Source organism: Protopterus annectens, chromosome 8.part0 (genome assembly GCF_019279795.1).
Source record: "Protopterus annectens isolate FY-2018-M chromosome 8.part0, PAN1.0, whole genome shotgun sequence".
NCBI lineage: Eukaryota > Metazoa > Chordata > Ceratodontiformes > Protopteridae > Protopterus > Protopterus annectens.
The window spans coordinates 1,236,861,005-1,236,874,790 of NC_056741.1; the positions used below are offsets into that span (position 1 = coordinate 1,236,861,005).

At 41.7% G+C, this 13,786-nt stretch overlaps 1 protein-coding gene across 1 annotated transcript in view; it reads right to left on the reverse strand.

Annotated features, from left to right (window-relative positions):
* Nucleotides 1–448: 448 nt before the first annotated feature.
* The window catches only part of LOC122808444 (extracellular calcium-sensing receptor-like), a 193,940-nt gene continuing 180,602 nt past the window's right edge, over nucleotides 449–13,786 (reverse strand). The window contains exon 6 of the mRNA XM_044079407.1: nucleotides 449–1,368. Coding sequence (XP_043935342.1) covers nucleotides 449–1,368 — 920 coding nt within the window. The remainder of the gene's footprint in view (nucleotides 1,369–13,786) is intronic.

Sequence of the window (13,786 nt, forward strand, 5' to 3'; positions counted from 1 at the left end):
AATAGATGAGTAATGGAAATTCACTCTATGTCTGGCCCCTCAGTTCTTTGCAGACAGTGCAAATTACAAGCTAAGCTTCTAATTGTTTTCTACTTCAGTTGCTAAGTACACACCTGTGAAACTACACCCTTGATAGGGCAAGTGGTTTAGAGAAGTAATAGCTGGATGGAGAAAATACAGCATAAGAAGAGCACATAACCTCTAAACATTATTTGTTTATCAGATCCTATAAAATACATTTTCCATTCTCTAGAAGCACAGAACAATCAAGTTAAACAGCATTGTTACCACAAGGATTTTATTATCACAACTTCCAACATGTAGACATTTGAGTGTTCAGATTCAGATAAAATTACATTCCTTCATTTAAAATACTACTGCTTTAAGTGCAGCTTCCTGTGTCAATTGATGACAGTCGCAAAACAAGGGTAATATTTTAAGTTTAATGTCAGTCTGTTGTTTTACTTGAATCATTTTTCCTCATGACAAATTCTCTAGTATTCCTTTCACTCCTTATTAGCATTATGTAACACTTTGGGAAAAATAAACATGACAGCAAACCTAGACTGGAACATAAAATAGCAAATATTTCTACTGCAACCATGTACTTCCCACGGGTGCTAAGATAAGCAGGGATAAATGACAACCAGACACTTACAAATATAAGCATACTAAAAGTGATATATTTTGCTTCATTAAAGCTGTCAGGCAAATTTCTGGATAGAAATGCCATTATGAAGCTGACACTAGCCAGAAGACCCATATATCCCATCATGCACCAGAATGCCACAATTGATCCTTCATTGCATTGTACTACTATCAACCCTTGTTGTGATTTCATGTTTTTTTCTGGAAATGGAGGTGATACACTTAACCATGTTGCACAGATCAGACTTTGACCTAATGTACATACAATGACCAGTGTATTTGGCAATTTTGTGCCGACCCATTTCTTTAGGTTGTTGCCTGGTTTTGCAGCTCTGAATGCAATGACAACCATTATTGTTTTGGCCAAAACACAAGAGACACACAATGTAAAAATCATACCAAATACAGTTTGTTGGAACATGCACATCAATTTGCTGGGATAACCAATAAATATCAGAGGACACAGAAAACAAAGGACAAGTGCCCAAAGAAGAAGGTAGCTCAATTCTCGATTGTTGGCTTTAACTATAGGTGTATTTTGATTCTTCAGAAAAATAACCAGGATGATGGCAGGAATCGGTGCACTAAATATAACTGCACACAGTAAAACAGCCCCCAATGTCTCTTCATAGGAAAGGAAAACGACAGATTTAACAATGCAAGCTTCACGTCTTCCATTAGGCCAGTATTCATCTTGGCATTTGAAGCAGTCTGTGGAATCTAAAAGCAAAAGATTAATACTTCCTCCATGTCTCTGTAGTTAAATTTATAATCAGTAACATTATGACTGATCCCACTTTTATTTCATAAAGCAGCTAAAACTTAGTTTAAGCTTATTAGTGATGTGTACTGGAGTTCCTCCCTTCCCGAACATCTAATTTTCCATTTGTTGCTGTTGAATTTTTGATGTGCTATTCTTGTCCAGCCTCCAGTGTTCCAGGTCTTAAGTGGTTATAATGCAAAAGCCTTTACTTTTCATGTGATACTGCTACCCCATTTAAATCGGCATGACACCCACACCTACTTACATGTTTTACAAAAGGAAACTGGTGACTGGTACAACCCTTCTCATACATCATCGGAAAACTGAATTCTGAAGCAACATGCACACTGATACAGAATGAGTGAAGGGGCTACCAACTGAACCCAGATCTCTTTTATCACAGTGAGGGCTCTGTCCTGATTAACCATCGAGCCAGGCTAAATGCAGGTATCAAATTAAAGATCAACCCAAATCAAAACTGTATCACTTAAGTATAACCTTAGTCATGTATATCAGATGCATTAATTCCACAACTGGCCTCCTGCAAGTTTTGCACATTATAACTACTTTTGCAATAGATGTTTCAATGATTTCTGAACAAGTCAGACCACATTTATTTTCATCCTATCCACCTATAGATGAACAGTAGCAGCACTAAATATTGCAAACCCTAAAACTACAGAGACAGCATGAGCATTGGTTCTGGAGTCAGACAGGTAATATTTGTTCACTTCCTCACAGCTAGACACGTTGAGGGTCATTCTTTAAGGATTAGGAAACTAAATAGATAACAGAAATTATGGATTTCTAGCAATAAATGCATGGAAGAGATATCAAACACATCTGATAAGAAGTGGTCTGTCATCAGTAAACAGCATGACTAGTATCACCACTTGGCTGATAAAACTTCTTTGGCTATCTTTCTACCCCATCTAATTCTACAACATTCTCCTTCACTCTTCACTGCTTTGTTGCTATTCAATATCTTACTTGTTAAAGTTACTAGATGAAGTTGTTTGTTGCTAAAAGCAGAAAACTTTTTTTTTTTTTTCCCTTAAACTGTTACCAGTCTTGAGGTTGCATTTGACAATACAACTGTTTATGTAGATTTTTTTCTGCTTATTTTTTTAACTATTACTTCAATTTCTTATTTATTTATTTATTTTATTTACCATTTGTTTACCGGGAAAGTCCAACTGGGTCAGGAACCTATTTTTAACAGAGGCCTGGGGAGAAAAGATCCAATGATACATGAAAGTTGAATCAAATTAACGTGAACGAGATAACAAGATAACTGCAAGTATTAAAGCACACAGTAGTATGTAATGAAAATTAAATAAGTACAGAGAGCTAGATACAGTAATGAATACAAAATAAGTACAAAGAGGTAGATGCCATAATCAAACATGTACTAGATAGGTGATACTACATTACAAATTTATTTTATATATATATATATATATATATATATATATATATATATATATATATATATATAGATATATATAAAATATATCAGGCTTAAGGTAAAAAGTGAGGGTCAGGCTGAGGGTCAGAATATAAGAACAGAATAGATGCTTAGAAGAATAGCAAAGTAGGATGGGGAAGTAAGGATGTACGAATACGTAAAGTCTCTTATCTTTCGATTCTTGCTCTTTCTTCTCCCCTAGGTGGTGGTGGCCTTAAACTTCTGCAGGTTGTGATTCTAAATATTCTGTTTAAAAGGTACATCTGTGATAGAGCTATTTCATGCACTGATGGGCATACACAGAATCTCACCCATGGCTCTATTTGTATCAGCTTTAATCATGCTGGAAAAATAAAAGGTGGAAAGAAAAGCCCAATTTGTTTTTATTTATTCAGGATGTTTGGGGACAATCCAGCAGACCTAAACTGGAAACCTCTTTAAATACTGAGGCCACACCATTGAATTTGTTGTGGCTTTCAGACCTGGCTAAGCCTATTAACTGCAGTTGATTGCTCATCAGAAGGAAACTTCTCTACTGCCATAACAAGGGTTTTAGAAAAAACAAAACTTGGTCCAAAGTTTACAGTCTCCTCTTCCTTGGGTTAAAGGTACTAGGAAATCTTGCAGGAAGACTACTGTCTGTCCTCCACTACTGTCCTTGGATCACCTGTGGCCCCGTCACTGTTTTTACCCTTTCAGTATTTGTATACAAATTTCCTGTACCAAATGTTTCCACTCACTAGACTGGTGCCACCTTTCCTGTATCCAGAGTATGTCCTAATGTCAATACCTCCACCTACAGGTACCTGCTTTCAGGTTTTATGATGCTGTCCTTGCCCATGGCTTCATACCTGATGCCATATGTTCTGCCATCACCATAGTCATAATTAGCTGTTTGAGAGTAATGGCACTGCATAAATCTAATGTCAGTTTTGCCAAAGCTGGGCCACTTGGTGCCAGATGCCCTAACCTTGCAGCACCTGCACCCACTTTTGGTCTGGTCCTTGGCCATATTGGCATGCATAACAGGCTTATAACTCAAGTTCTTACAGTCAACCATTTTTGCCATCTTCATTACAGGCCCATAATGGAAGATGTCCTTCCATTCATTGGTTGCAGTATTCCTTACGAATGGGATTCCCCTGCCTCGGGGTAACCAGATGTTCTGCCAGAATACAAAAGCCTACTGTTGCTTTAAGGTATGCCATATATCACATGTATGCACCTCACATAGCATAGAGCATAAAGGTGACATCCTGATGTACCATCCTCAGAACTTCTTTGCCACCAGTCCAAATGCATCTATCGATTGTCGGTCTGAACACCTATGTCTTTTTAGCTAGTCTGGACGCATCTCTTGAGCATCGGTCTGAACGCCTACATCCTATTTGCTGGTCTCCGAGCTGTTACAGATAAGTGCCTCATTGGGATTTCATTTTTTCTTGACTTTTGGTTGCGTCTGGGGGTTAATGCCATCTGGGAAAGGTTAATGCCAGTGCAGGAGACAGATTCTCCATAAAGACTGCCACAAACAGTGTTTATTTTGCCTAGATGCCTTTCACAACCATATGATCTGCTCTATCTGTCAGGCTTTCATGCCAAAGACTCTGGATAGTAGGCTTTCTTCCTTTGCTTTGTATCTGGACAATCAATGACAAGCTTTTCACTAAGGATATCATGGAAGGAACTCTCTGCCCCGAGGGTCAGCTTTTAGGGAAGAATGCGGTTAAGAAGGTTAAGAAACCAAGACTGGAATCTTCCACTGTCCATCCTCTGCCAGACATTTTTTCTGAGGTGAGTGAGAACCCGGAGGTTCACCCAGCTTTGTTGTCAGATTCCTCTGCTACGACCGGGTTGGAGGCTGGCAGGGATCCAGCTTTCGGCACATCCGATGAATCTTTGCAGACATCTGGTTTGGATGTTCAGGGGGGAACCATAATTGATTATTTGAGGGGCCTAGGGGTGTTCCTCATATTTTACTTAGGAAGTCCCAACTACTGTTATCAAATGCTATCTTGGGTCAGAGCCTTCTATGTTTCACAGGGCAGATGTCCCATTATAGAAAAAACAAAAAACTAAACATGTCTCTCCTGCTCATAGGGATCCACAGAGTGAGTGGCAGGCCTTCACTTAGGGTTTTTTAATGCTTTGATGGCATTAAAATCTCCTCTGGGGGTTTCTGTTCCTGCTCCCCCTTGGTCCTCTATTCCTCTTAAAAGGCCCAGGGAATAGGATTCCTCTGATGAGAAATTCCTTACTTACACTTCCCAAATTCCTTCTCTTTTGGACTATGGGTCAGAGGAAGAGGAATTTAACAGTCCTGATACTCCCTTTGAAGAAATTTCTTTTGGAACACGATCTCCAGGATGATGGACTTTTTTAAATCTAATCATGCTCAGGTCTCTGAAATCCATAAAAGGTACTATGAGCTGCTGCAGATGGAATCTCCAAAAGTTTCTGCTTTTCCTCCTGTTTTGGGTGCTTTGTTGGATGCATTTGCCAGTGCCTCTAAAGCTCCTGATTCTGTGCCCCCTGGTTCCAAGAAACCTGATAGGTTTTATAGGGTGCCTGAGGACTGGACATTTTTGTTCAAATGTTCTGCTGTTTACCCATCACTGGAGTCTGTAGCCTCTGCCAAGCCCTCTCATTTGCTTCCTTTGCTCAAATTACTGCCTTCTGATAAAGACAGCAGAACCATGGAAAGGCTAGGTAAGAAGGTTTACACCTCAGCTACCTTAGCTTTTAGGGCTTTTAATTATCTGGCCCATTATGTCCAGGTATGTGTTGGCTCTGAAAAAAATCCACACGAACTCGAACCCAACTAATTCAAACTGCTCAACGTGCACGAGTACAACACAAACGACTGGTTAGGTGAAATAATGAGTACTATAATTGTAAAATACACTTTGTTATAAAAAAACTATAAAATTCAAAGGTTTAGCGCTTTCATCTAATATAACTTAGACTTAGAGTGTTGGCTCTCCTTTCTCAGAATTGTCAGGTTATTTCTGATCTCACAGACTCTAACGGTAAAACTTTTTCTCCTTCACTGTTAGGGACTTTTTCTCAGGTGGTTCTTTATTCCATCAAGTGTAGTTATGATGCAGCAGATGCTTCTTCTAGGGCTGCTATTTTTGGGTCAGTCATGAGGAGGTATTTCTTGGCTTTGACTTCAGTTGTTGCCTGATGATATCAAGGCTAAGTTGATGGATGTCCCTCTTTATAATAAAGACTTGTTTGGAGAAGCTGATACTGGTTTGCTTGTCCCTTAAGGATAGGGTGAAGGCCTTACAGGAACAAGTGTTTTTCTCTCCTATTCCTAAATTTCAAAGAAACTACCCCAGTAAGCCTGCTTTTGTTTGCAGGCAATCTTGTCCTTCTACTAAGGGCAACAAGAGTGGCAAATGGACTCATCCTGCTAAGGCTACTCAGACTTCAGGGTCTCAGAAGTCTTCCTTTTCAGGGGCTAGGATCCACCACATTACAGATGCACTCAGGTCATTGGACCACAATTACCAATATGACTCAGTCATAGTCCATGTGGGTGTAAATGACCTGATACGTACCTCCCTAGACTATATGAAGACAGACATCTTGGAGCTCTTGGAACATGTATCTCAGGCTGGTATGAGCCTAGCACTGAGCAGCATTTTACCTTCTCCAAGGATGATGCAACAATATGAACAAAAGATGATTGACTTTAATAACTGGCTTAGTTTCTGGTGTCATACTAAGGGGGTGAAGTATTTGTCAGCATGGAAGGAGATGGTCAACAGACCAAGCTGCTTTGCCAGGGATAGTCTGCACCTCTCCCCTCTAGGCTTTCGAATATTAGCTAAAACATTGTCTTCCCCACATAGTGCCTTTTTAGGCAATGCCAATCCGAAAGTACTTCTGACATAGCAAATCAAAACCAAGAAAATCTAAAGATATTACTGTTCAATGCTAGAAGTCTAAACAAAAAACTCCACTCCCTAGAAGCTCTCTTTACCCTAGGGAATGCTGATGTCTGTGCGATCACTGAGACATGGTTTAAAGCCACGGAGAACACACCAACAGTGCAAGTTTATAATGCCTTCCACACATTTAGGCCAACTACTTCACAGGCAGGGACTAAAGGTGGAGGTGTCTCTATTTACATCAAAAATAAATATTCTTCAAGACTGGTCAGGCAGGACAATGCACATAGGTTCATAGGTTCATTGATGTGTACTAGGCTAACGGCCCTGGAGCCTATATTAGCCTAGCCCAAGAAGATTCCCTGGCATCATGCCACCCAAAGTTAGTTCCCAGTGCCCCTGTCAAGCAAGATCGCTGAAGTGATCCCCGGGGTGAACTTCCTATTGCCCACCCACTCGTTAAGATTCCTCTTAAAGAGGGCCAGTAAAGTGCTCTGCTTGATGTGAATGGGAAGTTTGTTCCAGAGTATGGGAAGTCTCTGGGTTATGAACCTGTCCCTCCAGCATAATCTGCTTATTGTGGTAATGAGGTTAAGGTCCCTGGAGTGTGTGGCATGGAGGAATTGGGATTTCTTTAGGTGTAGCATATCTAGCAGCTCTGGATCAGACATGGCTTTGAATGTCAAGCAGAGATCGTCTCTAAGTAGGCGATAAGAGACAGAGTATAGCTGGAGTTTTTTGAGTCTGTCCATATAGGGCATGTGTCTAAGGCCTAAGATCCTCTTAGTGAGGTATTTTTGTGGCCTTTCCAGTTGTTCTAGGTGTCTAGTGATGTACATACCAAATGGAGTGTTGTAGTCTATAACAGGTCTAATGAGGGATGAGTAGAGAGGGATTATGACCTCTTTCTTCCTGGATGAGAAACCTTTTGTAATGAGATGTGCCACATAGAAGGACTTTCTGACTACAGTGGCAATGTGGTTATCAAAGGAGAAGTTGCTGTCAACCTGTATCCCCAGGTCTCTTATCACACCTTTGGTGTTTAGTGGACTACCGCCTATGTGGTAGTTCATGGGCACTGAATTTTTCCCAAAGGGAATGACAATGCACTTTTTAGCATTGAGCTTAAGGCCATGGTTCTGGCACCAGTCATTCATGTCGGTGAGGCCTTTTTGTAGAATGTCTACATCAGTTGGAAAATCAATAATTTTTATTTATTTTTTTTATTTTTTATTTTTATTTTACATTTGTTGACCGGGCTAGTCCAACTGGATATATGTCCGTTTTCAGTAGAGGCCCGGGGAGAAAAGCTCCATCAGTTGTACACTTTTACAAAAAGGCATAAATGGTTACATAAGAAAGATAGGAAATAAAAACAATAATATAATCAGATAAAAAAATACATTGGCATAAAAGTTCACATGACATCATAGCAGGTTAACCAGATAATATAAAAAATAAAGTTTTTTTTTTTTTTTAACAAGGGTAATGGAAGAGAGAAGAGTTTGCAATCAGCTGTGAACTTGGTCAGCCAGAGTCCCTTTGTGTTGGCTTGAACTTCGGAGAAGTAGATGCCAAACAGGAGAGGACCTAGGACCGATCCCTGTTGGACACCACTTGTAACTGGTCAGTAGTCAGATTTGGAGTCTGCTACTTTCACAATGTGGGTTCTATCAGTGAGCCATTTGGCAACCCATCTTATTACATAGGGGTTTATGCTTAGTTTAGTGAGTCTATCTAGGATTCCTGAGTGAGGGATGGTGTCAAAGGCCTTGGCAAGATCTAGGTAGGCTGTGTGAACTACTTTACCCTCATCCACAGCCGTGGTGGCAGACTCGAAGAAGTCTATCAGGTTGAGTAGGCAGGATCTACCTTTCACAAATGCATACTGTGTGGTCCAGAGTTTGAAGATTCCCTATGTCCTTATTTATAAGGTCCATAATGATGCACTCCATAGCCTTACATATCAGACTCATCATGAGTTGCTCCATGTTCAAATCACCATAGGTAAAATCCAATACCACTTCCTTGCAAGCTATAGGTCCCCCTGTATGACCCAGGAAACCCATACTATGTATTTAAACTTGTTAGAAACACTAACCATCCAATCCAATACCATATTCATGGGTGACTTTAATTACCCCACTATTAACTGGGAATCCCATAGGACACCAAATGCACAGGCACAGAGATTTCTGGATTTTGTAAACACAGACTCCCTGAACCAGACAGTCAATACACCAACCAGGGCTGCAACCATACTGGATCTGGCCCTCACTAATATGAGAGACTGCTACACACACCCTACTCTAATGCCTTCCCTGGTAAAGTCAGATCACAAAATGGTCTCTTTCCCTTTGAAGTAAAAATAAAACCTGGACCCCCAGCTAAACCTGGAATATTCAGGAACTATCCTAAGGCTAACCTCCTGCTATTAAGTGAGAACCTGGCAAAATTTCAAGCCCCCATAAACCCTGTGAGCACTTCTGCCTATGCAGAACTGTTCACAGAAACCCTGTACAAGCATGTTAATAGCTGCATAGAGGCAGCTGTACCCACCAAGAAGAAGTACAGAACTAACTCAAAAAATTAGCCACCCTAGTGTAATCACAAAATCAGTTGGATGTGTAACAGGAGGAAGAAAATCATGGCAAAAATTAGGAGGTGCAGCATCCAGCAGGATAAAAGCATTCTTATCAAACTAAACAAACAACTCGGAGAGCAAATAAAGTCTACCAAAGCCAAATTTGAGGTAAGTTTGGCCTCCCAGGCCAAGGACAATTACAAAGCATTCTTTAGCTATGTCCGCAACCTCAAAGGCAAGTGCACACGTGTGTGCAGAGCTCATTGTAAATGGAGCCACCTATACTGAGCCTGAAGATATAGCAAACCTCCTGGCTGATAAATTCAGCTCCAACTTTACTCCTGTCTGCCCCTCAACTTTCCTTCAGGAAATATTGTCAACTATAACTCCCCCTACTATCACTAGGGACAGGTCCTTAATGCTCTCACCAAGACCAAGAAAACTGCATCAATGGGCCCAGACAATATCCCAGGATGCCTTCTAAATAGCATGAAACATGACTTATCAGGGCCTCTGGAATTATTATTTAACTGTAGCCTCCAAACAGGCGTCATGCCTCATGAATGGAGAAATGCAACAGTCATCCCTCTGCACAAAGGTGGGCCATTTACAGACCCTGGAAACTACAGACCCATCAGTCTCACTATTCGTATATGTAAAGCCATGGAAAGAATTATCATGGAGTTGATCAATAGAGATATAGTAAACCTCCAGACACTGGACCCAACCCAGTTTGGTTTCATCAAGGACAGATCATGTCTACTCAGCCTGGTAGACATCTTTGAGAAGGTCAGCAAAGCAATGGATGAGGGCAAAATAGTTCACACTGCCTACCTTGACCTGGCCAAGGCATTTGACACAATACCCCACTTGGGCATTGTTGACAAACTCAAGAGGTTAGGTACAAACCTGTATGCACCCGGTCAGTAGCCAACTGGCTCACAGACAAGACCCAGGAAGTTAGAACTGGGGAGTCCACCTCTACAAAGAGGCCAGTCACAAGTGCAGTCCCTCAGGGATCAGTCCTTGGACTGCTCCTTTTTGGCATTTACTTCTCAGAAGTCAAGGCCAATGTCAGTGGTCTCTGGTTGACTAAATTTGCAGATGATTGCAAAATAAGAGCTGTCATTGAATCTCACACTGACACGAATGTTCTCCAGGATGGGCTGACACAGACAAACAACTGGTGTCAGAGCCATGGACTAAAATGAAATGCCAAGAAATGCATAATAGTATCCTTTGGGAAGTCATCCATCCCTGGTAGCTATCATATTGACACACACCTCTTAGAGTTGACCCAGTAGTCAACGACTTAGGGACACACATAGATAGTAATCTAGCCTTTGATCATCATGTGTCTACAGTGGTGAGGAAATCATCCTATGTTGCACAACTTATAAACAAAGGTATAGCATCTTAGTCCAATGAAGTCATTGTTCCACTGTATTTGGCATTCATCATATCTATCATTGAGTACAATGCCCCCTTTGGTATGTACTTATCCAGGCATATCCAACAACTGGAATGTCCACGGAGGTTCCTCCCTAAAAAAATACAGGGTGTAAGTAATATGTCCTATGCAGACCGCCTTAAGGCCCTATCCATGTATTCTTTCTCCTACAGGCTTTTGAGGGGAGATCTATGCCTGGCGTACAGTGCATTGTCCTACCCCATACTGATGACCCTCCTGCATATCCACAAAACAAACAGCACCAGAATTACCCATTCTAAAGACTTAAACCTTGTCTGTGATATAAATAGGACCTGCTGGGGAAATAGGTATGTATCACAGAGACAACCCCGTCAATGGAACAGGCTCCCCATCCATGTGAAGCAGAGTTCCTCCCTAACTCAATTCAAGTTCAACTTGGACAATTGGATGGAAAACTCCTCCCTGGTTTGGCACTTATGTCTCTAATGGACACAGGTAACCTGTAAAGGGTTCATCTCCCAAGCCCATGCTTACACTTATCAAGGGTATCAGAACTTGTCAGAGATTTGGGATGCAGGCTAGGCATAAAAAGGCCCTTGTGGCCGTTAGCCTAGTAAACACCTGTGAAACTATAAATCAAGTGTTGTCTGACTATCCGCTTCTTCCAAGCCATGCTCCTGTTTCTCTTCATCTTTCTCTCTCTCTCTTCCCGTTTGGCTTCAGATTACTCAGGATTCTTGGGTTCTCTACATTATTTGCTAGGGGTATTTCATGATGTGGAAATCCTGTCCCACTTTTATGGGCATTCCTCAGCCTTCTCGGTAACAACTCCCTTTTTTCCCAGAGGTACTTCTAGACCTTTTGACGCAGGGTACTATTCAGGAGGTACCTGTGTCCCAAAGGGGGAGGGGTGTTACTCCAGAATGTTTCTAGTTCCCAGAAAAGAGGGTACTTGGAGAGCAGTTCTAGACCTGTCTCATCTGAACACTTTTCTAAAAGTCCCCACTTTTTGAATGTTGCCCCTTCAGACTCTGTTTCCTCTTTTGCTTCCTCAGGCTTATATGGCATGTTTCTCTGGATCTTAATGATGCTTATCTCCATATTCAAATCTATCCCCTTCTCAGGAAGTTTTTGCATTTCTCTGTTGCTTCCTGGCATTTTCAGTTCTCTGCTTTGCCCTTTGGCCTTTCTACTGCCCCAAGGGTATTCACCAAAAGCCTTGCTCCTGTGATTGCTTTTTTGCAGGCTTCAGGGGATCCAAGTACTTTCTTACTTGGATGACCTGCTGAGTCAGGCCTCCTCTCCAGCGATCCTGTTGCAAGATCTTCATTTTGCCATTTCCCTTCTTCAGAGCCTGGGGTTCATAATAAACTTCAAAAAGTCTTCTCTGTTTTTCTAGGTTACAGGATTCAGATGGTGCCTATGCTGGAATCCCTGCCTCCTCCCAAGGCCTTAATTTTCATTTCCTTCTTTCAAACTCTCCTTCCTCTGGCCTGCATTGCAGCCAGGGAGTTTCTAAGAGCTCTAGGTTTCATGGCATCTACCACCCCTCTGCTTCCTTTGGCAAAACTCCACAGGCGAAAGTTTGTGGTTACTGAAGTCAGTTTGGCTTCAACATGCGCATTCCTTACACTTTGTAGTTCCTCTTCTTCCTTGTGTCAAGAATGAAATTCACTGGTGGATCCAGCAGTTGTCTCTAAATCCAGGGCTCCCTTTCCTTCTCATTCTCCTCTTCCCTCTCAGGAACTGTTCACCGATGCTTCATACGTGGGATGGGGAGCAGTTTTTCACTCCCTAAAGGTACAAGAGGTGTGGCCGCATCTTCAACAGGAGGATCTCATCAATATCAAAGAGATGAGAGCTGTTCTGCTGGCTCTTCAGGCTTTTCATTCTCTTTTCACCCCAGGACCTGTCAATGTATTTACATACAATACCACAGTGATGTGGTATATAATCAAATGAGGGAACAAGATCTTACCTTTACCAGTTGGCAGTCCTGGTATGGGACCTCCTGGTTGCCTGCACATCCTCGATGGGTTATTATAGTTTGTTCGTTGTTTGTACTCTGGTATGGGACCTTGTTGTCCAGTATTAAGTGACTCTTCAGGTGATTTACATTACTTCAGGTCAAAACACTGTGGCAGACACTCTGAGCAGGTGCTCCTATGAATGGATGCTTCACAGGGATGTGTTTCTAGACATTTTCCACCAGTGGGGTACTCCTCAGGTAGATCTATTTACCTCCCCTCTGAACAGACAACTTGCTCTGTTTTGTGCCAGAGTCCCAGGTCCTCTGGTGTGGAAGGTGGATGCCTTCTGATTTTCTTGAAAGGGTATGTTTCTTTATGCATTCCATCCCCTTCCTCTCATTCCAAAAGTCCTGTACAAAATTCAACAGGACACTCCCAAAATCTTGTTGGTGACTCCCTTTTCGTCGAGACAGCACTGGCTCCCTCTTCTCCTGCGTTTAGCCAAGGCAATCATCACAATTTACCTCATAGGGTGGAGCTACTCACACAAGGCAAGGGAACTTTCAGCCATCCCACCAGTCCAACTGATACTGTTGGTGATAGGATTTTGATTCCACATAGACACCTTTTTTCTAAGGATGTGCTTATGGTCCTGCAGGAAGCCAGGAAACCCAGTACTAGGAAATCCTACTTATCCAAATGGAAGAAGTTTATTGTTTGGTGTCTCTCTTGTAACCTGCATCCACTTACTGTGGAATGGTCCTTTGGTTCTGTCTTGTTTGTAAGAATTGCTCAATGCTTGTTTGGCCTATTCTTCTGTTAAGGCCCACTTATGTGCTGTCTCTGCTTGTCTGCCTTTATCTCCTTCTTTAGCTTCTAGATTTGAAGCTAAACAGTTCCTTAAAGGCGTCCTTCCTATTCAGCCTCCCAGGTAGATTGTTCCTCCTACCTGGGATCTCTGTTTTGTTTTTGAGAAGTTGACCCAGGCTCCTTTTAAGCCTGTGGCTTCAGCTTCCTTGCAA